The sequence below is a fragment of the Lutjanus erythropterus genome, chromosome 9, assembly GCF_056507025.1.
Source record: "Lutjanus erythropterus isolate fLutEry1 chromosome 9, fLutEry1.hap2, whole genome shotgun sequence".
Classification (NCBI taxonomy): domain Eukaryota; kingdom Metazoa; phylum Chordata; class Actinopteri; order Lutjaniformes; family Lutjanidae; genus Lutjanus; species Lutjanus erythropterus.
The window spans coordinates 24,691,524-24,714,404 of record NC_139325.1 but is presented as its reverse complement, the minus strand read 5'-3'; the positions used below and the strand labels follow the sequence as shown (position 1 = coordinate 24,714,404).

The 22,881-nt window shown below is 39.6% G+C and overlaps 2 protein-coding genes across 2 annotated transcripts; one reads left to right on the top strand and one right to left on the bottom strand.

Moving 5' to 3' along the window:
- The first annotated feature begins 61 nt into the window (after nucleotides 1–61).
- ltap1 (lipid transport auxiliary protein 1) lies at nucleotides 62–5,363 on the top strand. The gene is made up of 7 exons (XM_084726810.1): nucleotides 62–328; nucleotides 1,882–1,983; nucleotides 2,086–2,194; nucleotides 2,287–2,340; nucleotides 2,441–2,607; nucleotides 2,886–2,944; nucleotides 3,064–5,363. Exons 1-7 carry the CDS (start codon nucleotides 266–268, stop codon nucleotides 3,281–3,283), a joined length of 774 nt encoding a protein of 257 aa, XP_084582936.1. The 5' UTR covers nucleotides 62–265; the 3' UTR covers nucleotides 3,284–5,363.
- A 406-nt stretch (nucleotides 5,364–5,769) lies between these two features.
- tuft1a (tuftelin 1a) lies at nucleotides 5,770–20,005 on the bottom strand. Its single transcript, XM_084726809.1, has 12 exons — nucleotides 19,865–20,005; nucleotides 12,844–12,921; nucleotides 11,122–11,223; nucleotides 10,935–11,021; nucleotides 10,619–10,669; nucleotides 10,412–10,498; nucleotides 8,743–8,853; nucleotides 8,409–8,632; nucleotides 8,198–8,303; nucleotides 8,009–8,092; nucleotides 7,706–7,800; nucleotides 5,770–6,834 (listed from the first exon to the last, which is right to left on the bottom strand). Exons 1-12 carry the CDS (start codon nucleotides 19,922–19,924, stop codon nucleotides 6,762–6,764), a joined length of 1,158 nt encoding a protein of 385 aa, XP_084582935.1. The 5' UTR covers nucleotides 19,925–20,005; the 3' UTR covers nucleotides 5,770–6,761.
- Nucleotides 20,006–22,881: the final 2,876 nt, after the last annotated feature.

Sequence of the window (22,881 nt, the reverse complement as noted above, 5' to 3'; positions counted from 1 at the left end):
CTCGCGAGATCTCTCTTGGCCTGGACGTTACTACGCTCACGTGTCTGACGCGGAAGTCAACAAACCGGATCAGACAGCGAAATGTAACAACCGATAGCACTCAACTTTACTTTAGTTCCCTGTTTTCTGTCTTCCGTTTAATGTTAGCTTCATGTGTTTTAAAAACGAAACCGTATGCCTTTCAAAGATCAACAGTTGTATGTGCTTTAAACCGTCATTTAGCTAGCGGTAACATTAAATAGTTAAGTTAAAACTCAGTTTCAACATGCAGAGTGAGCCTCTTCTGTCGAGCATTAATGTGGTGCTGGTTATGGCCTACGGGAGTCTAGTAAGTCTATTTTACTTTGTTACTGTGTTATATTTAGGTCGAGTTTGACGTTAAGCTAAAGCTCGCGATGACAACGAAGTTCAATATGTAAAACCTCACAAGCACCTAAAATAGACAGGTGCAGTTACAGTATTTTACGACTGTTTTGGCTTAAATGTCCACAACAGAATTTTACAAACAGAACCACACACCGGATTAAATACAAAAGCCTGTACCTCGCTCACAATCCTAACACATACAAGTACATATTTATGTCAGTAAACATGTCAGTGTCATCAGAATGACAAACTTTGTGTCATTGTTTACAAACAAGATAGTTAAAACGCTTAAGCCATCTTGACCATGTAACAGTGTACTCTGAAAGTATATTTTGATGTAAACTGTTGTTAAAGTTTTAATAATAGTGACTGAAAATATACTAGGCTGCAATTTTTCTGTATATCAATTTCAACACTTACAGATCACTGTATGTGCGAAACATTGGACAGGATTCACATTTAACCCTTTAATGTTTGTACTGCAATTTGTTGACAGACCATGTCATTACAACACAGAAAAGAAAGACAAGACTGTTTTGCAGCACTGCAAGCACAAAGGAAAGAACAAAAGGCAAAATATGAATGTAGGATACAATACTGAACCAGAGCTTTACATACAGGGCTCTATTTCAGTAAACCAGCTGATCATTGTTTGACACGTTCCTCTTCAGTAGTGAAAGTCAAGATTCACCTGAGAGAAAATTACCAAATCAGGACATATATACATTTAAAGTAGTGTCAAATAGAAATGTATATGTGCTTGACAAATCATGACAACTGTCTTAACCATTTTGCATGTAATGACTTATGCAATGAACTAATATGAACTCTCATATAAGAGAACAGTGCTCATTACTACACTGCCAGGTCACTACATCAATGCATGTGGGTTTAGAAACATTTCTCCTTATTTTAAAAATCTGATCACTGATCACTTCACTGCCACTTTATAAATTTACTTTGTTTTGTATCAGATTGTTGAAATTTTCTTTCTTTCTTTCTTTTTTACTTTATTGTAAATTGTGGTGTACGGTTTTATGTTTTTAGGCATTATGGTATTATTGTAGTTAACTATTTCCTTATTATTATTATAATGTTAACTATATCTAGTGTATGTTGTATTAAAAAACCCACAAAGTTGGTGGTGGATGTAGAAAGGATGCATGGTATGGATCTTTTTCAGCCGATGTGACCTGCTTCTCATGGACAGTACCAACAAGATAGCTGATGTTTTCACATTTTTGTAGTTTAAAAATAAATTCATATAACCTGCAGTGAAGACATAGTGAGCAAAGATAGATTATTTAATACTGATCTAACTACAGTGACATCACTATTCCAAATATAATTTATTTCTCTAGAAAAGTACATCAGAAAACTTCACATACTTTGACTTTTATCGAGCATTTTGCCTAAGAAGTTTAAGCAAATGCTTTGACTTAATCTGTCAGATCAGATAGAATTTTAAAAAATCCCTGAAGAAAATTTTAATTGAGAGTCTTGACTTTCTTTTAGGTGTTTGTTTTGCTGTTCATCTTTGTCAAAAGACAAATTATGCGATTTGCCATGAAGTCTCGGAGAGGACCACATGTTCCCCTCGGCCACAATGCTCCAAAGGTAACACAGATGCACATAACAAACCAGAGGTATGATGCTGTGCAGTGGTTTGCTAAAAAACTATGATGATACAGCCAAGTGATTCTTGTGTGTGTGTTGTAGGAGTTGAGACAAGAAATTGAAGCTAAACTGTGCCAGGTCCAGAAAATCCACTTTGAGCCTCGTTTGCTGGCCCCAGAGGATGACCGGCTAAAGAACAGAGACCAGTCTGGTAAGAGCGGCGCACGCACACACACACATACACACACACACACACCAGTTTTTATGCCAGGTTACAGAAGAATCTTTTTGTGTGTGTGTCAGGTTCCTGCGACTACCTGTACAGAATGAAAGCACTGGATGCCATCAGAGACACTGGTAAGCGTTGCTGTCACTGATCTTGGCTTGCTCTTGTTGTCATGACAGACTATGAATCCTTCCTCGCGGTTAAGATACCACCTGTACCTTCTGTCAATAGATCTTCCTTTCCGTGAGCTGGGTGGGACATCCACCGCTGTGACTGGTAAAAGACTTCGGACCTGGCTTCTACAGCTACGAAATTCCAACTGCATGTTTCGAGACAGCCTGAGCCCCCTTGTTGACACAGTCCTGGATGGGTACAATAAAGCACGGCATGGGGCAGAGGTAAGTAAGAGGCAGCTGTAAGTTGGCAGTTCATAAGAGCAGTTGGTAAATGAGGACTGTTGTATTTTATGTCTGCATCTGCCAGTAGGCCATCACGAAATGAAAGTGAGAGTGATGTTCACTGTCATTAGGGGGAAATGTACATACTATATATTGGTTTCTGCAGTCGGCCTAAATGAGTTTGAAAATATTGTATATTGGCAAAAGTCCTATATTATGTATCCCCAGCTGACAAATGTACATGATTTCTTGACTTTGGCTCCTGTTTTTGTCTGTAGGCTTTTGGTGAAGCAGAATTTCTGAAGTACCAGGAAGCTCTAACTGAACTGGCCTCTGTGTGAGTAAACACAACTTCTCTTCACAGCGCTCTCTCACAGCTTTCCGTTTGTGCTAATCCCATCATGGAATGTTAATTATGCACTGGGAACAATCCGTTTCTTCCTTCGTCGTTTTTAGCGTCAAGTCCCGCAGCAGCAGCGACAGCTCTCCAAGCCATCACCACCAGTCTGCAGCCAAAGACCTGACCAGCACCACTGAGCCTGCGAGCTCCTCCTCCTCCCCCACCCAAACCACCTACCTCACATCTACACTGCAGCAACGTAGCAAGCGGCCCAGAAACTTCCTGGAGCTGAAGAACTTCAAAGACAACTACAACACTCTGGACAGTTCGTTCTGAACATCTGTTACGCCCGTCCAAAAGAGAGGTCGATGACAAGGTAGTGTTGCCAGTGATTAAAGTGCCTGTAGACGGCGATGGGTCACTGTCGCCAGATAGTTTAGAGTGAAGTGATAAAAAACACTGCCTTCATTTACTAACACATATTGCCTGGTTTACAGTAAAGTGCATATCAGACTGCTGGCACACTGCTCTTTACGTAAGTGTAGCTTATACATATATTCTTTATTAATGCATGTATAAGTGGTATGATTGGGTAGAAAATTACTATAGTAAGTGACTATAGTAGGTGTGGTTGATTTGACCAAAACAAAACCAGAGTTACGGGCCTATGCAATGGCATAAGACAATCAGTATTTATTGCACAGTGTAAATGCCTATGCAGACTTGTTACAATTAACCAACTGTATTTAAACATGCTAATATTTAACAGTGTTTATAGAGAAAATCAGTGTTAAAGGGTAAACTCAGTATTTTTAAGCCTGGATCCTATTTTTTTAGAAAGAATAGCCATTTTAGGGGCCTAAATGACTAAAGCTGAGTTCACATTGCAGGATTTTAGGTGTGATTTTACACTCACTGACAGTTTCTGGTGTTTTTCAGTGCATGGTCCTGTGAGTGACGATTGCTATGTGTGAACTCTTAAAAGGCCGATGCCGTGCAGAATACTGAAAGATGTTTCAGCAGGTTTAGCCATGCAACAAGCTCCAGCCAGTGAGAGCAGACATAGACACAGGTTTGAGGGGGAGAGAGGAGCTAAGAAGCAGAGACAAACAAGGTGAGATGGAAGAGCACGGGAGCGGCAGCAGCCAGAAAAGCCCAAATATAGATAAAAATGAGACACGTCTGTTTATGCAAGACATGGTGCACTCTCATGCTTTAGTTTTAAAAATCTACTGTTTTTGTTTGTAGACCAGACAGACAGGTCTGAAATTACTGCTGGTGAAGGATCTGTCACTGATCAGTCATATAGCGTGCAAACCATGACTTCCAGATTCACGATTACAAGACAGGAGGTTGTACATTGTGAACAGTATAGTAATCTGACAACTGAAAGTCATGTGTTGTGATCAAGACACAATGGGCATAAAAAATGTAGGAACTGGTCCAGTAGATCACCTCAACCAGCAGCCATGAAATGTTTGCAACGTAATCCTTTAGGGCAATTGTGCCCACCTAAGTACATGCACTGATTGTGGTTCTTGAGCCACTGACAGACTCAGATTGTTATTTTGAGTGTGTGAAAACCTTATGGAAAGGGTCCCTGCAGAGACCGAACTCATCAGACAGGGCGCTGAAGCAGATATATCGTTCTCTTCGAAGCCACCAGTTTCCTTTTACAGAAATAGTCATTTTACATTGCTGAACATGGGAATTTCTGGTCTACCACTGCCTCTATCGGTTAGTTTGTTTGTGTTTGTGCAATACTTGGTCTTTTAAAGGGTTAGTTTAGATCCGAACTGACGGGTTAAAACACCAAAATCACATATTAACACAAACAAACCAACTAAGGATTATGTTGCAGTCATCGCAGCCCATTTCACAGCTGTTGACTGAGGCGATCTACTGGACAAATTCCTAAACCTTTTGAACCTATAGTCATTTAGATGCCAAAATATGTAAACGCTTGGGCCCAGGTTTGAAAATACTGGAATAATCTTCAATGGTTGCCTCACTGAGAAAAACACACACTGTTTATGTCACTTATGTTTACATCTATTTATGTCTCTGCCTGTGAATTTTACAGCCTGTTTTTGAGCCTTAAACATTTGTTTTACAGAAGCCATACTTGATTTAATCATTCTGGATGATTACATGCTCTTTTGATTTAATCAGTTCTTTCAGTGCAATGTATTTAACAGTGTTCCAGTGCATTAATGCATTCTGAATGTGAGGTGTTGCGTCAGGGGAAGAAGTCTCTGTCTTGACTTTTGTCTTATTTAGACCCTCAGATGTCTGAACTGTGTTTCCTTTGGTATTCAGGGTTCCCAGGGAGGTATTTTAATGCCAGAATAATTTTATTGTCTGTGGTGCCTATTGTACAAGTTGCCATCCAAATAAAAGTGACATACAGTTGAAATATTGTATCAGTGGTTTTCAAACTGGGGTCCAGGGACCATCAGGGGTCCTTGTGTGGGTTATAGGGGGTCCCAGAGAAAGGAGTTTTTGGATGTTGAATCAACAAAGAAAGAATCAGGGCTGGTTTTTTGATTGATTTAATTTTATTTTACAGTGATCCTACTTTGATCATTTGTGTATCTATGACAACTTTATTTTCAATCCTAAAATAACCCCTAAAACTGGTATAATGTGTGTCCATGATGTGAAAAAGTTTGGGAACCCCTGTATTCTACAGTGTTTTTACATGTGATAAGCACAATATAGCAATTTCTACTGTGAATAGTGTCCAGCAGAGGGCGCTCCCCTCATAGTAATCTACTTAAAAGTAAGCATGGCTTCTTGATTCCATGAAGTCAAAAGAAGCATTGTATTAATTTTCAGTAATTTATTCAGAGTCACAAACACAAATAAAAGATCAGAATGTACTTAAAAAATACCACACTGCCTTTCTAGACTAGAGGCTTTATTTAATATAAATAAATAGAAAGGAGAAAGTTGTTAGAAATTAAACATCAAATCACATTCATTAATATTATTTACAAGAAAAGGGGACAAGATTTACACATTGACATGGAACTGAAATGCTTTACAAGAAAGATATTGAACAATGTCACTTCTGTGAAGCAGTGATGTTGTGAAATATCTTCATCACCACTGACGTCATTTTCTTTCTGCTTCCTCACAGTTTCATTAAATGCCATATTGTTGTTAAGGGCTTACGAAGTCTTTCCATGACCTTTCATAGGCTACAGTCAGTATTTACATGTTTAAAGCATGTTACCGTTCACTCAGCACGGTGAACAGAGTCATGAATGAGAGACTAACAAAGACAGAATGTTGATCACCTTGTTAATTATTTGTACATGAAACTTTTAGCTTTGTTAGCTCTGTTTGTTGCTACAGCACTGTATACAGATTTTATAATGTCATAACGCACTTTGGCAAAACATCTGCCATCCTGCATGTTCCTCGTTTCTGTTTTGATACAATAAAGTCATAAACTCAAAGGTTAAGAAAGCAATCAAAACAGGGCAGGACAGGGAAACAGTATTCAGTGTTACACGTAAAACTTCAAATGCACATGACGCTCAGTCGGTATCTACATTAAAGCTGACACACACACTCATTCAGTACACACAGCAAGCCCCGATGTGTGTGTCGCCACAGTTTCCTTCAAGAGTGCTTGAAGGCGTTAGTTGAAGTGTTGATGTAGTTGCAGTCTAGGAAGCTCAGCGCTGCCATCCCAAATACTCATGCCTTCAGATGTGGTGCTGTTTGGTTTCAGTCTGTGTTGAAAGGTTCAGCGGTTCTGAGGCCGTCTCAAAAGTCACTGTGTCTCTTCTTCTGCACAGTCGCTTCATGACTTGATCTCGATGACTTTGATGAAAGGAAGCGGTTTGTTTGAAGAGGTGGACGGCTTGAGTGGTTTACTGAGGGAACAAGAGGAGGAGAAATTAGTTATTTTTATATTGAAACAGCAATAATAAAAAAAAATAATCAGTGTGCAAATTATGCAGATGTCACTAGAACAGATGGAAATCTGAGGGAACTTAGGTGTGTTTTGCATTGACAAAATTTGGGGTCCAATTTGCAAGCTGAGATTTGCAACTTTAGACTTTTGTGTTAATTTCAAGAAATTTAGCAAATCGTACTGCTGGAAATCGGACAGTGAGAATAATTACATCAATATCATGTGCAATATTACTTTTAAAGATCGTGTAATATTACTTTTCAGTGTTATTATTCTGTACAATACTGCATTTAATATAATGTGCAATATTACTTTTTATTAGTTTTCAGTATCACAGCCGATATTACTTTGAATGTCATTGCCAATACTACTTTTTCTATTTTAACTGTGTAGTTTAATTTTATGCATTTTCTTCAACAAATACTTAAACGCTAACAATCAAAATCATCATCATTAAGTAATTAAGCTATAAAGTGCAAATATTTTTCTCTTTTTTTAGGAATAAACAATTCTAGCAGCACAGTAGTTATGCAAAACATTAATTCATGAAAAACAAACAATTTTAACAAACTTGATTGAAATGGCTGCTCTTGTCCACCTGTCTTTATTCAACATACGACTCTGCCAGACAAAATACTGTCAAATGGGATGCAATTACTGTCATTTCTAGACTAACGGGGGGAGGAGACTTAAATTTAGATCATTTTATTTTTGATGTTATGTTTTGTGGTTGTATGAGCCAGAACAGACCCAGGACTTCCAAATTAGTCTGAAATTTGCGAGGTTTTCAGATGAAGAAAATATTAAGAGGAAAAGGCAAAATTAGTTACCTGTAGACGATCTGAGGATTGCGCTCTGATGAAAGGTAGGAATTTGACCTTTGTCCTCCCAGGAAGTAGTCAACCTGGTCATGCATCTCTCGGTTCTGCACACACAGGAAGCGAAGGGTCAGTTGCCATCAGTTAATGCGGCCAACAGACAGTGGTTTCATTTCCTGTTCTTGCAGAATTCAGGCTGAGTAGGATCTATTTCCTTTCTCCTGCCCCTCATTTCCACACAAACACTGACCATTTGTTCAAAATTCCACTGAAATACCATGAAAATCAGTCATTTTCATAGGAAGAATAACTCACTTCCGCCTCCAAGAAAGCCACTTTCTCCTCCAGCTCTTTGATGACGCGGTCCCTCTCCTGGATCACCATGCGAGAGTTCTGGAGCTGCAGAAGAGCAAACACACAGTCAAACAGTGAGTGAATCCTGCGCAAATTTGAACTCAGACATAACGTGTTTGTTCTGCAGAGCCTCGCACATGTGCGTCTCACCTGTTCAATCATGTGTCTGACTTTCCTCTGCTGGCTCTTCAGCATGTCATCCAGATGGTGGATCTTTTCTTTGAGAATGGCGACCTCCTTCTCCAACTGCTCAGCCCTAAAAATCCACACAGAGTTATAAAACGTGACTCCTGATTTGACTGTCACAGTCTGATAAAGAATCTTTCACTCTGTTTGTATGTTTCTATGTGTGTTAGCTGACCTCTGCTCTCCGTTCTGGCCCTCCTCCCTGATCTTGCGCAGTTCGCGGAGTTCCTCCTCGCGGCTGCGGATTGTCTCCTGCAGGGTGGCGCTCTCCTGCTCCATCCCTCCCAGCAACCTCTGCAGCTCTTCTATGCGCTTGTCTTTCTTCTCACTGGCTTCTTCTGTGGTCTTCAGCTTCTCCTCCTGCTCGCTCAGATGCAGCCTCAGCCTGCTGCCCTCAGCCTGGAAGGGACAGAGAGAAAAAGATTTATTTCTTTGGTTTGTTTACCTTTTGGTGTAGATTATTCATCATGATGCATAATGACTGTAAAGGAAGCTCTTATGTTTATTACCTGCAGCCTTTCTCTCTCCTCTTGGTGTTTCTTTTCTGCTTCTTGGAGCTGTGCGTATAAACGCTTGCTGACCTCCCTCAGCTTGGTTCTCTCTGCTTCTTCATCTGCGTCCTAACAGAGAGAGAATGAAGTGTTCTTAGATCAGCAGACAGTTCAGTAGGTCCTGGAGGGGCAAAGGCAGAGTCCAGATCTTCCAACTCAATCAAAGGCAAAATCTCTATCCAACCAGGCAACAGGTTGAGCAGTTTTCTGGGGGGGAAATATCACTGTCCAAAGGCCGTATTACAGAAACTTCCTAACTTGCAGATCCTAACATCTTAACTGTTTTGTTACCATGATGACTAGGGTTCACACCTCATTTAGGAAAAAAGCCATTACAGATGAACAGTTCTTACGTCAATGTTCCTACTGTAACTTAAAACAGGAAAAGTGTATTACACAATCATCCCAAAATCTTAACTGAACTCTCTTAAATTTAGGGTAAATGTTAAGCTGTCATAACTTTTCCACCTGTAACAGTAGCTATCTTACTAACTAGCTAACTAGCTTTGTCAACCGTAGCTAATGATAGGTTTTACTAACAGTAGGAAACATTAGTCTTTGCTAACAGTAGCTAACTGTATTGTTAGCTAACTTGTTTAATTCATATGGCTGCTCTTCTATTGTTTTTACACAATGGAATATTTGTGTTTGGGTTGTTAGGCTAACAGACATAAAACTGATGAGCGATGTTGGATTGAGTGTTTTCCTAACCTGAGATAGTTAAAATAGGACGTTTCTGTAATATGGCCCCCCATATTTGAAATTCATTTAGAATACTTTGTAGAGTTCACCTTGACTTTTTTTCTGTTAATCTTTATCAAAAAAGCCACATTCAAGCTACTTTGATTTAAAGTTTTAAAACATTAAAACTAGATAGATAGATAGATAGATAGATAGATAGATAGATAGATAGATAGATAGATAGATAGATAGATAGATAGATAGATAGATAGATAGATAGACAGATAGATAGATACTTTTCTGATTATGTAATGTAAAATCTTGTGTGTGTTTATTCGAGCTCAGCATGTTTGGCTGACAGTGAAAACAGGCGTGTCCCCACGTGCGTCACTGAAGCAACACTTCTTTTAGCCAGCCATCGAATGACTCACAGATAAATGCTATAATTGGCACAAAAACAATTCAACCAAACACAGGGGCGTCAGCTCCGTTGTGTTTTTACAAAACATTTTGGACAGGCAGGTAGTAGTGGTTGTTTGGCTCAAAGGCAGCAACAAAACTACTAAAGGAGAGGTATCTGTGGAATGCTAGGAACAATGAGGAGGGACTGAACACAATAACACATGTAGGGAGGAACAGTGTGTGCTGGAACGGATCTCTCACACATTCTCATACACCCCGGGGTGCTATAAGCGCCTTTAACGCTCTCGCTGTCTTTTTAATCCTTTCTCTTTCTCCTATATCACATCTCTTGTTTGTCTCACCTCCTTCTACTTGTGTGCCTCTGGGAGGTGATCACTTTTCAGGTGTCACACACTGGCACACATTGTCCAGAGGAAAACACAGCAGCTATGATATCCACGCGAGATTTGATATGTGCATTGCCCCACATATACTGCATACACACAGCTTTAAATGGAGGTCATGCACATGAAAAAGTGCTCACCTGCCCGTCAGCTTTAACTCCTCCCTTGGGTGCAGATGAGGTGCTCTTTTTGAAGGGAATACCGACTTTCCACCCATTTGTGAGCGGCTGGAAAAAAGAAAAGGAGGAAGTCAGCAGATGGAGATGAGAGGTGGAGGAAATGCCATTAAGGACACAGGATGTGAGGTTAACAATGGTGAGGGTACAACAACACAAAAATAGACCTACCTTGTTTTTGGCTGCCATTTGCTCCCTCAGCGTCTTCAGGCAATACCTCACCTGCGTGAAACACAGACAAATAGTGAGTTACTGAGATATTATTGTGTATTTTTTTATTTGTAGTCTTTCAACATGTGCGTGTTTCAGGCTCTACCACATGATTTTTAATCAACAGAGAGAAAACAAGACTGGAAGAGACGTCCACAGAAAGCGAGGAGGAATTTACATGATGCAAACATGCAAACTGTTACATAATCCAGAGAGAGTAGGGTTGGCATGTGTTTGAGACAGCCGGAGCGATCGTAGACACTGTCCAGACACTGACCTCCTGTATCTGTGAAACTTCGTCTGATAGCATCTTCAGGCTCTGCTGGTGTTTCTGCTGCTCTTGCTTGCGTGCCTCCAGATAAACCTGGAACACAGAGAGAGGCGCGGATGTTAAACACCAATGCAACCACGAAACAAACATGATTTATGTCTTAAAAAAATAACAGCCACGGCGCCACACCCACCTTGATAACCTCCACCTGCTCCTCTGTAGATTTCACTGGCTCAGGGGTCAGAGCTGTCCTGTCGCTGGCCGGCTGCACCAGCGCAAACGCACGACCGATCGGCTGCAGATCAGAGAGCAGAGGAGTTAACAATGTGGCGTGCACCGTGCTGAATGAGCATGGGAGGATGGGTGTGATACATTTCCGAACATCATAAGCAAATGTGAACACAAGTGAAGTCACTGTGCTACGCTGACGCTGGAGGAGGAGCTGGAGCAGGTTTCTGAACAATGCTGCAACATTTGGAAGAACAACTAGCCTTTATGTAACATCAGGTCAGGAGCATCTGACGCAATTAAACAAGGCAAAATTTAATAAGACTGCAACTAACAATTATTTTTATTATCCATGAATATGTCAACCCTTTTCCTTGATTTGCTGCTTGATACATAAAATGTCAGAAATTAAAAAAACTGATCACTCTTTCCCAAAGCTAAATGTCACACCCTCAAATGTTTTGGTTGTCTACAACCCAAAGATATTCAATTTTCTGTAACTGAAGACTAAAGGAACCAGAGAGTTTTCACATTTGAGAAGCTGTCATCTGAGAATTTTTTTTTTTATGTCTCGAAATAATTCATCAATTATCAAAAATAGTTAGCAATTAATTTAATAGTTGACAACTAATCAATTCACTGACTAATCATGCAGCTTTAAGTATTTAATACATCAAGAATATACTCCTTTTCTCAGTCTTGTAAAATTATTCCTGTGCGTGTGACTCTGCATCTCTATAATCAGGAGGCAGAAACATTTCGCCATAATCACCATGGAGGCCAAGCCATAAACATCTGGTGCTCCTTTGGAAGTCAGAATTGGTCAAAACCATGAGCAGAGGCAGACACACACAAGAGAAGGAGGGGAGAAGTTATGCAACTCTGCTGCTCTGGTGGTCCAGTTTTTTTTCCCTGTAACTTTGGCGCTGGTTTTGGTAGAACAATGGCTGTCTTGAGACGTTTTGAGTGGACTGGTGTGGGAACCACGCTAATGAAAAGCTGATGGCAGCTATGGCATGTTTACAAGCTGTGTGTGTGTCCCTGCACAGTCTGTACTATGAGAATGTGGCATGTTTCACGCAGCTCTGGGCTAATTCCTCAGGATCACTGTGAAGATTAATAGTTTGAACTGTCAGATCCAAATATGGCCGGCATGATGAGCACCTTCACCTCCAAAGGAAGCACTGCTACTGCTGAGATTACAGACTGTTCTCCCTCATGTCTTAAAACAAATCTGACCCAGTGTATCCATTAAAGTTAAAAGTCAAGGCATGACATGGAACATTTTTCTAAAAAAGATGTGTAGATGTCCTCAAGATGTCCTTTCGGAATGTCCTCTGCCTATATTTCTTTATTTTCTCATTATTTTAATGTGCTCAGGATGCTTTACCAACCTAAACCATCAGTATTTGTCCTGCGAATCAGACTCAAAAATCTTTCTGTTGCGTTTACAAACACCTTGGACAAATCTTACTGATTTTACCTTTAAATATTGCTTAATATCTTAAACCACATGTTTTTCCTTCAAGTATCGAAACCATGCATTCAAAACAGTGATAAATGTTAACTCTCCATCGCTCTTCTCCTTTATCTCCTATAGTTCTGATTCCCACGACTCTGTCTGTTCTCTGCTCCGGTGTTACAGTCCAGATTGTGACCTAAGTTATCAGGTGCAGGAAGTTCTTACCTTGTCCCTCTGCTGCTCTGCGCTCCGAGGTGCCGGGCTCTGGTTGTGAAGAGTGAGCCGCAGTCGCCTGCACCCGTCCTGAAAAAGGCAACGAAAAAAGGAGAAGATGAAGAGGTGCAACCACAAAGAGACCGTTATGTGATGGAGAGACTGATTGAGGACTATTTTGAGGGAGGAGAATGGTAAAAAAAGAGGAGGAGAGACTGAGTCATACTAAATGAAACAGAGCAGGAGGGAGAGAGGGGGGTTTCAGCGTCAGAGAGAAAGTAAAAAAGTTTTTCACAGCTGCACAGAGACAGATTGTTTGATTTAAAATGTGTGCTATGGACGTCAGAGGGACTATAGGCGGTAACTCTCCAGGCGCTCGCAGCCAATTGGAAGCAGCAGCCGGACTTCTGGGAAAGTGGGTAGAAAATGTCATGTCAAGCAAGATGGAACATTTCCATGGCAACAAAACCCTCACAGTAGCCATAAACAATCTGGCACGCTAACAATATGAGAGGGAGGAGACTAAACAATGCACAGATGTGGCACTCAACATTTAAAAAGCAGAAATACACAAACCTTCCCAGTTATTTCACAGGAGAAGTCATTTTACCGGGAAAAGTCTCGTCCAGGACGTGACTGGGTGTGTGTCCTCCAGCACAGGGAACCCCCTTATAAGTGACACTCTGTGTGTGTGTATGTGTGTGTGTGTGTGTGTAAGTATGCGGATGTGAGGGAGGGGGTCAGAGACATTATGTAACTCATTCCAGCCAACACATCTTGTTCTGTTTAATTTGTATCCCGGGTGGATTCACCGTCCTCCTCATGTCAACTCTAAAACACGCAACAGGCGAAGAAGAAATGGCTGCAATGTTTGCTTGTGGTTAAACACCATAAACACAAACAAATACACACATGCAATTTCTCAGCAATGGGCGTATGTGTATTTGTCTGTCCCTATTTAACCTTTTGTACAGTAATACTTTTATTCCTTTGTTTTGTTTTGCTGCACAGCCTGCAGCACAAACGGCCACAGTCAGCTACTGTATGTTATTTTGCATGTCAGGTTTAGACTGAAAAAGACATTTTGGCAGCTAATAAAATCCATTTAGCAGCTGTTGTGGAGCTTTTAATCACATTGCATGACCTGCAGATGGAGTTTTTGGGCCACTTGTTGTGCACTTGTTTTCTTTTCTTTTTTTCCATTTTTAAAAGGAACTGGACTTGAAAGGTAACATGAACAAAATGTACTTAAAGGGGTCCTGTTGTTGTTTGCTTTTTTTTTTTTTTGAAGTTTTTATATTCTTCTGTGGCTTTCCAGTCCAGTGCTCCTTTCGTATTCAAATCGGAACAAATTTTGGTTGAAGAATTCATGTTTTTGCGTCAAATTTCTATTTTCCCAAACCCTTCTAAAGACGTTCTCCCATACGACTTGACTTCAGGAATATTAATTTTTTCCTGGCATTTCATGTACAAGATGATTACCTGAGAAAATAATGGACACTCTAACTCTAAAATTTCAATCTTATATTCTGTTTCGCTTATATTCTGGACAGTTTTCCATGGACTACACATGGAAAATAGCCTCTTGTACAGGGGAAAGTATATTTCTACCACACAACAAACATCAACATTGAGCACTGAATGTTTATTTTTATTCAATGTCCTTGTTAAATAAAGCAATAACTAAAGAAGCTTAATCGAAAATGAAAATAATCTTTAGTTGCAGCTCGACTGTTTTTGTAGTTTACAGTAAGAGCTACAATCAAAAAGCACTTCTATTGTATCTCTCCCTCTGTATTGAAACCATGTCTGATATGCAGGACTGCCCTGGCCTTGACAATAGCCAGGCAAAGGAAATGAGCTTTGCTGTGCTGCGTAATGCCATGATAAAAAGCGGTGAGAGGTTATAGAAGTTCCATAGACCACAGAGGACCTTTATGATGAGCTGGTTATCTGTTTAGGAAGCAAAGAGATGGAGGAAAAAGCGGACAAGGACAGACGGGTTTGACAAAAGAAAGTAAACTGGCGACGACAACATTTAAATAGAACAGAGGAAGCAGTCTAATAGTTGGAACGGGGGTCCAACCACATCAAAACAAAACTGAAAGCCAAAAAATTCCCTTCTTGCTCAGCATGCTGCCTCTCAGATTACGGACACCTGAAAGCTCTAATAAGGCCCAGCGATTAGGAGAGGAGGGGGAGAGGAAGGTCGAACAGTGAGAGGGTTGTTAAGAAGGAATCCATCATTATACAACTTCTCTGGCCCTTCATAGACAACCACACAAAGCCTCAGCTAATCCTCACTCTATTTACATGCTAGTCTCTGTGCCTGCTTTCTCTTTTATAACCACGCAAACACAAAAATGCCGCCTTCAAAGATAACCTGTAATACTAGACGTCCCGGGAACACAGACAAAGGGACCAGTTGGATGTGCTCACGGACAGTGACGAAGGCACGCACACGTACACGGCGGGAAAGCACACACACAAAGTACACACTGGCTTTTCAAAAGGGCAGAAACCTGAAACTAAGGCCTCACACACACACGGCGTTCACACTGCTGGGTGCACTAACAATGGGCACAAAAGATCACGGGGCATGGCCAGGCTGAAAGGCTTAAAGGGTATGTGGACGCTTTTGTTTTGGACTTTGGCATCAGGAGGAGGCCTGCAAATCATCTGAGTAAAATTAGCTGAGGAGCGACGACCGAGATGAATGTTACTGATAAACAGAAAAATAAAATGTCCTTAAGAGACACTTTAAAAAAAAAAAGGCACCTGATATAAAACTGTTGAGATTTCAGAAGGTATCATGGCCATAAATGGTAAAATATCCATGTGTGCCTCCAGGTTTAGTACCTGCATACCACAGAAAACATTCCTCAAGTGTGTGTGTGTGTGTGTGTGTCCTTCATCATCCATTAAATCACTCTCATGCACTGCTCTCCCGTACCTGCTGCACAGATGTCACTTTTGTCTTCTATCCTGCTGCAGTGTAAACCTCAGCGACCCGAGGCGTCAGGTGTGAGCCGAGCAGGGCCTGTGCTGCAGCGACCCTTTCAAATGCTTCAGTACGATACCCAAACTTTGGTACTTCACTTGTACAAATGGTTACATAACTCTTCAGTACATTTGTGTTTAACGTACCACGCTGAAAGCAGCTGAACAAGAACTTACAGTCTAAACTTTAAAGTCATGACTAAGAACATGAAACTATTTGATCAGAGAATAAGTAAACTGACCAATAATCCAAGCAAACAACGCCAGGGTTTGATTGACACCCAATAATAGAGACACATTTTGGCCACTGATCAACAAGTCCAATATCCAACTTCAGCAGCGATAGTTAGTTTTATTACTAGTGAGCTGCTTTATGCTTCTCTTCGTTTTAAATGATAGTTTAAGGACCAGTGCATATGATTTAGTTGCAGAGCTTGAAGACTTCAAGCACACTGAATAGAGGAAAAATTGTCAACAACGCTGACCGACAATTTTTTTTTAACTGTTGGCAAGAAAAAACAAGCAATTTGAAATGGAAATTGTGGTAAATGTATCACAATCGTCCTGATTAAATAAAGAAAATAATCAGCAGACTAATCAATGATGAAAATAATAGCTAGTCCTGTCTCACGGTATTAAATCCATTTGTATCGAGCTGTAAATTCCAGGGTGGTGAAAGGCATATTTGTCAGCGTTAGTCAGTCATCAATCTGTGCAAACTTAAGGGCCAGGTTAAGCAAACTTTACAAGCCGAGGTGTGAAGTGTTAATGAAGGGTTTGCTTGTGTTTAACCATCATGTGCGAACCTGAACAAGCAAATGCTGACGGTTAAAAGACAGAGTGCAGGATCTGAGTCATGAAGTGAGAGCTGCCATCAGTCAATAAGGAGACATTTTTACAATGCTCTCGCTATGGATAATAATCATCTCGACATTTTTCCCTGGTCTCTGCTGCATGCAAACCAGGCGTGCTCTGGCATATTCCAGACGCTCCTCTACATAATGTGCATTTGTATGTCATGTCTGGCTCGTTCCCAGTCAGTGACATCACACACATCTGACTGAGACGATCACTGAGGATGAGGCAAGACAGCGGGAATGTGTGAAGTCACACAGCGTAGGGAAACTAAACGTCTGGAGGTATCATTGTGGCATTATTTAAAAACTGCTGTGTCAGTACGCTGAGGTTTCAGGGAGGAAAGATTGGCTCACAAGTTTAAAATAATGTTCAAATTACAGTTGAAGAATCTTTTTATAAAACATACTGTTTCAAATCCAGGCCTGGATGTTCCTCTTGGTTTTTTTTGTCAAATCATATCATCTCAGTTCCAGGAAACACAAACTTATTAACAAAACAGCCGCTGAAGGCCTTTCTCTGCTACATCAGGCGCATTCCTACAGACCTGATAAACAGTAAATGGTGACATCTTTTGTTCATAATCTTCCTGCGCAGTCATTAGGGAATGTTACATGAGGAGGTGAAATGTTTCTGCTGCTTTATTTAGTCTGACCTGGATCATATCAGATATGTAAATACTGTAGGTGGGTGAATATTTGACTATTGCATTTGACTTTGATAAAGATGAATTTGTGTTCTGTATGGAGCTGATGCAAATGTCCTATCAGTTGTGTGTTAAAACGTAATATATGATACACTAAACAGACGCTGAACAAATATGGAGTTTCACGTATTGCTTCATGACACATTCCTCTGCACTAATCAGTTTATTAGGTGTGTGTGTGTGTGTGTGTGTGTGTGTGTGCGTGTGTGTGTGTGTGTGTGTGCGTGAGTGGAGCTGCCCTTTGTACACTTTGACCTTTTTGACAGTTGTACAGTTACACAACAGTACCTGATATTTAAGTCTAGACCACTCACACAGATGTTAAATCTGTCTCTCAAATTCTGCTCTGATCATATCATCTGATCATATTTTATTTTCGATAACCGCAGCTGAGACTGTTCACGATGTTCATGATGATCTTTAGAGAACATCATCTGATATGAGCTCAATGATCTGTCGCCGCTGGCAGGTACTGAGCTCAGCAGGAGACTGCTGATATGGTGAAAGTGTCATGTTGCTCCGCAACCTCATAAAGCTCAGCGCAGGTTAACAGTTTGCTTATTCAGGTGAGGTAAATGATTAAACCTTTGCTGCCACACACACACGCACAGAGGATAAAGCCCATCTACTGTACCTGACACTCATTTATCTAACAGGGTGAGTGCGTGCTGCAAATTAACACGCAGGAATTTAGTGGAATTAACTAATCTTTCTCTTTAACTTAATAAAAGTTTAAAAGTTTTATTTATTTAAGTTGATCAAACCTAACATTTCTAAAATGTATTATCAGAACAGTCAGAACAGTCAGGTAATGATTAGTTGCTTAATCGTTAACTATCAACTATCAAATTAATCCAGCTTCTTAAATGTGAATATTTTCTTGTTTACTTGCTGACATTTAAAAGGACCAAATAACTCATCGATTAATTGAGAAAATGATCGACAGATTCATCAGCGGTGAAAATAATAATTGCCCTACTTCAGACCATGAGTTCTTCTAACTTTTAGTCTTTTGCCTTGAAATGATGAGTTGAATGAAAGTACTGTAGAGTTTAGGCATCTGGACTCAACTGTACTGAATTCAGTTCGACGAATTTAATAAATTCTCTGGGAGCAGGTTCACATATTGTCTTTATGTCGACGTTGGAACAAAGTGTCTCCAACAGGTGCAGCTGCAGCTTCAAGTTCTTTGTGTGAAATGAAGAACTGATTTTTCAAATTGAGAATTGAAAAGTCGGTTCAACTTAATATCCTAAGGTTATTGAACATGTTTTCTCAAGTACAACTGATTTATTATCAAGTTTATTTGATAAGAAAAGTTAATTTGGTTTGAATCTTTATAGAATTACCTCAGTTTGTCTTCAAATTCAGTCAACTTCAAATCTTAAGGCAGCCCAGACACTAACTTTTCTACGTTAAAACAAATGGTTCATATTTAACAGTGAAATAAGTGTGATGTTAAATCCTGTTGAAGCAAACTTCACATGCACAGGTGGTGCTCATACTGAGCCGCCTTCACTGTCTGTCACAACTGTAACTGTAAGCCTTTAAATGATGCGGGCAGAAGGCACCTGTGACAGGCACAGATGTTATGTGGACTAATGCTGAGCTGCTGCCTTCATGTGTGCGTTTGTTTGGACTTAGAGGAGGGGATGGGGGGTAATTAGGGCTTTAATTACTACAAGACAGAAGACTTAATAGCACTTGATAACACCACTTAGAGGAGGTGAAGCCTGAGGATCTGTGACAGAATCACAAAATCACAAAGGCCCTTTAATTAACTGAGCAGACACATCTGAAGAAAATTAAAAATGAAGCTGAAAAAGGACTGACAGATCCAGAAACTGGAAGACTGTCACAAGCAGTTATACAGGAAATAAACACAAATAAATACACAAAGGTCTGATTAAAAATAAACAGACGAAAGTAAGATATCTGGAAAATATGTGAATAAAAATGGTTCACAGTTACCAACAACAACCACAACATGCATCTGATCAAACACAGTTTCTGATCATTGAAACCAAGTTGGGTTTGATTCATTTACACATAAAACCAGACACTCAAAACAACCAAAGTGCCACAATAAAACCAGCATATGACACGATACTGAACATCCAAGTTAGATTGTAAATAAGGAACATGAGTCATATTGGCAGTTCTTGTATGAATGAATAAAAGTCTTCAAAGTAGTTTGAAAATATTTAAAATCCAGTAGAAAATGTTTTATTTCCAATAAGACTGTGAAAAACGTATAAGAACCATTCTTTTTTTCTTATAAAGGGGATAAAAGTTATATTTTTGTAAACCAGTAGAAGAAAACTTACTTCAGCACTATGAAAACCTCCAGACTTTTCACTACAGAAATCCTGTAAGAGTTTTTATAACTTTGTGGGAATCCTACATGATTGCATCAGAAATGATTTACAACCCTTAGAACTTTTTTGACTAGAATAATATCGAGTATCTCACCGCGTGTTCTTGATATCTGATGTCCTCAAACGTGCACAGACTTCTCGTCACTCCGTTCATCTTCGGTAGAAAACCAATAAATACTCCACACACGAGATAAATAAATAAATAAATAAATAAAATAAAGTGTGTAAAGGTTAGAAGCCGAACTTCCCGGTGTGTGTTCACAGTAGCTGCTGCTGTTATCAGCCTCCAAGCCGGCGTGTGTGTTCGTGTGTGTGTGTGTGTGTCTCCTCCTCTGTCTCTGCCTCTCAGCTCATTGTAGGAACTTTTCTCATGACGTCAGTGATGGGCGTGATCGACAGACCCGCCCACTCCGACCGAAAGAGCCAAATAGGGAACTGAGCAGGGAGGGGATGTGGAGTATCTGTGAGGGGAGGGTCAGAGAGGAGGGATGGAGGTACCTGCTGCTGCTGGTCCAACAACTTGTACTGGGACTTACATCATCATCATCATCATCATCATCATCATCATCACATGACAGTGTTATTATGTTTATTATTAGAGTGCTTTTAAACGCTGGAGTTGACCATCCCTTGCTGGACTGATAAAGACTGCTGCTCAGTTTACCAATAAATTATTAATTGAGGTTTAACCCTCGACTGAACCTGTTTAAGAAAAGTCTCCTGTTACCTTACAAAGCAATGGAAAGCAAGGTATCAAGTTCAGTGATTTAAGGCACTTTAAGGATATTTTCTAGAGATCATTGTGATTTTTTTTTTTTAAACAGAATTGATATATTATATAGAAACAGAAATATAAATCAGAGACTTTGCTTTTTTTTAAAAGTATACCAGGCACATGTTTGTCCCTTGGTCTTATTTGACAACTTAGTTATGCAAAAGACCAACACAAGAGAAATGTATTTGAAAGATATTAGACGCTCATAACATAGATACACACACATCAACAGAATGTGTTTTATTCTTAAGGCATACATAAAATAAAATGCAGATTCTGATTATTTTAACAAATATGCAATTGAAAATAGAAATAAAAGACAACACAAAACAGAACTAATATAAAAATAAAAAGAATAACTGGCCTAGCCTGGGCCTATAAAATTGTTTAGGACAGCAAATAGTTTGTGTAAATAAGTAATGAATGGAATATGTCTAATAATAAAAAAAAGGCAGCCCATGAAGCCTTTTTTGTAAAATGAATAAATAAATACATAAATAAATAAATAAACAAAAACATGGTATAACAAACACTAACAAAAAGTAACATTTGCATTTTGGAACATAAAACAGGAAACTTAACAAACTACTCAGTCCAGGTATGATGGGAAAAGCAGGCCATCACTGCAACATTATAGTGCAAAGCCTCATTTTGATCCACTCCTGTTTGCCCTGTTATGGTTCACACTTCCCTAAAGCATTCATGCACTGGCAATAATTAATTTCCATAAAGTATTGAAATAAATTTGCACAGACAGGGACATTGCTTGAGATAAGTCATCTATGACAGTGAACACCATGTTTGGTCAGTGTTGCCTTGTTGTGTGGTTAATACAGCACAGACTTTTCATTTCACTCTGTACTTAAAACTTATCTAACCCCAAAAAGAACAATGCAAATTTAGCACGTAATAAATGCGCACTTGTTCAGACTTGTTCCCCAATAAACTCAAGTCAAATCAATTTGATTTATTACCAAAATAACAATTTTGCCTCAAAGGTCTTAACAATTGATAAAGGACAAAAACAACCCATTTTTAAAGTCTCTGCAAGTTATTTTTTTATATCATAGGAAAATGAATGGAAACTGAACTTGCAGAACATGTTCAGAAAAGTGAAACTCTGTAGTGTGCTTGGCAAATTAGAAAACAACAATGAAAAACAGAGCAAACTGGCTAAAACCTGCTAAGCTGCTGCTGTTTTGTCTCTTTATTTCAAGTATTTACAAATGGTAAACAACATATTTCCAGAGGTCACACGGCAGGAACGAGATGATAAAACACAAGTAAGAGAACGAGAGTTTCTCCTTCTGCTGGCATTCAGCTGATTCCAGCAGCAGCAGCTGGTCCCGGCCGGCACAGACCTCAAATTGGATAAAGACTTTAATGGCATTAATGGCTGCTGAGGAGCAAACAACAGCTCGCCATGGTATAAGGGATGACAGTAAGTGAATTTGAACAGACAGCAGAAACAAGCACACACAGAAACCATGTGGGGGTATTTAATGAATAAAGACTCAAGGTAACAATAGATTACTAACCAAGGATGAGGGTGTTATTTTTTTACTGGTTGATTTATCATGTGGAATGAGGCCGTCCCACATGAGCACTGTGTTTACATCACACAACTGACCGCACTCAGACACACTGATCCACAGATCAGACAGTTAGGAGAGGTCTGTGTATGTTTACATTCATCCACGTCTGAGACGACGGCATGAGTCACAATCATGCTTTTTGGATCTGTCCACACTTCTTGATTTTCTCCTTGGTCTTGGTGGGGAACACTTTGAGTTGTATTATCTTGGTGTTAACCTGAATGAGTCATCTATTGCACTCAGATGAAGTGTGTCACTAGGTTGTGTCTAGAAATGAACTCCAGACCTGTGGAAGATCTTGTGATAGTGATCATTTTAACCCAAACTGTGCTTTTTGTGTCTAAACCTGCCCAGATTTCCAGCACCGCCAGTCACATTATAAAACACAACGTTGTTGTCCTGTGTGTGTCCTGTGAAAACCATGAAACTCCAAAATAACAACTTTTGATGATCTAAATCATCAAAGTTTGAGATACGTGATTTTTACTGGACAGTGACAATAATTAGTTTGTACAAGTTTTATCAACTAATCCATTATTAATCGATTTTTAAATTAATTGCCAACTATTTTGATAATCAATTAACTGTCTGAGTACATTTTTAAGAAAAAAAGTAAAAATTCTCTGATTTCAGCTTCTTAAATGTAAATATTTTTTGGTTTCTTTACTCTTTTATGACAGTTTGGGTTGTGCGTAAAACAAAACAACACTGACATTTTTCACCATTTTCTTACATTTTAAA

Coding starts and splice junctions, on each gene's coding strand:
- ltap1 (XM_084726810.1), top strand. CDS start 266: ATGCAGAGTGAGCCTCTTCTGTCGAGCATTAATGTGGTGCTGGTTATG. Junction 1,984..2,085: donor TCGGCCACAATGCTCCAAAG/GTAACACAGATG, acceptor TGTGTGTTGTAG/GAGTTGAGACAAGAAATTGA. Junction 2,195..2,286: donor AAAGAACAGAGACCAGTCTG/GTAAGAGCGGCG, acceptor TGTGTGTGTCAG/GTTCCTGCGACTACCTGTAC.
- tuft1a (XM_084726809.1), bottom strand. CDS start 19,924: ATGAACGGAGTGACGAGAAGTCTGTGCACGTTTGAGGACATCAGATAT. Junction 8,093..8,197: donor TCAGACACATGATTGAACAG/GTGAGACGCACA, acceptor GCTCTTCTGCAG/CTCCAGAACTCTCGCATGGT. Junction 6,835..7,705: donor AATCCTCAGATCGTCTACAG/GTAACTAATTTT, acceptor TTGTTCCCTCAG/TAAACCACTCAAGCCGTCCA.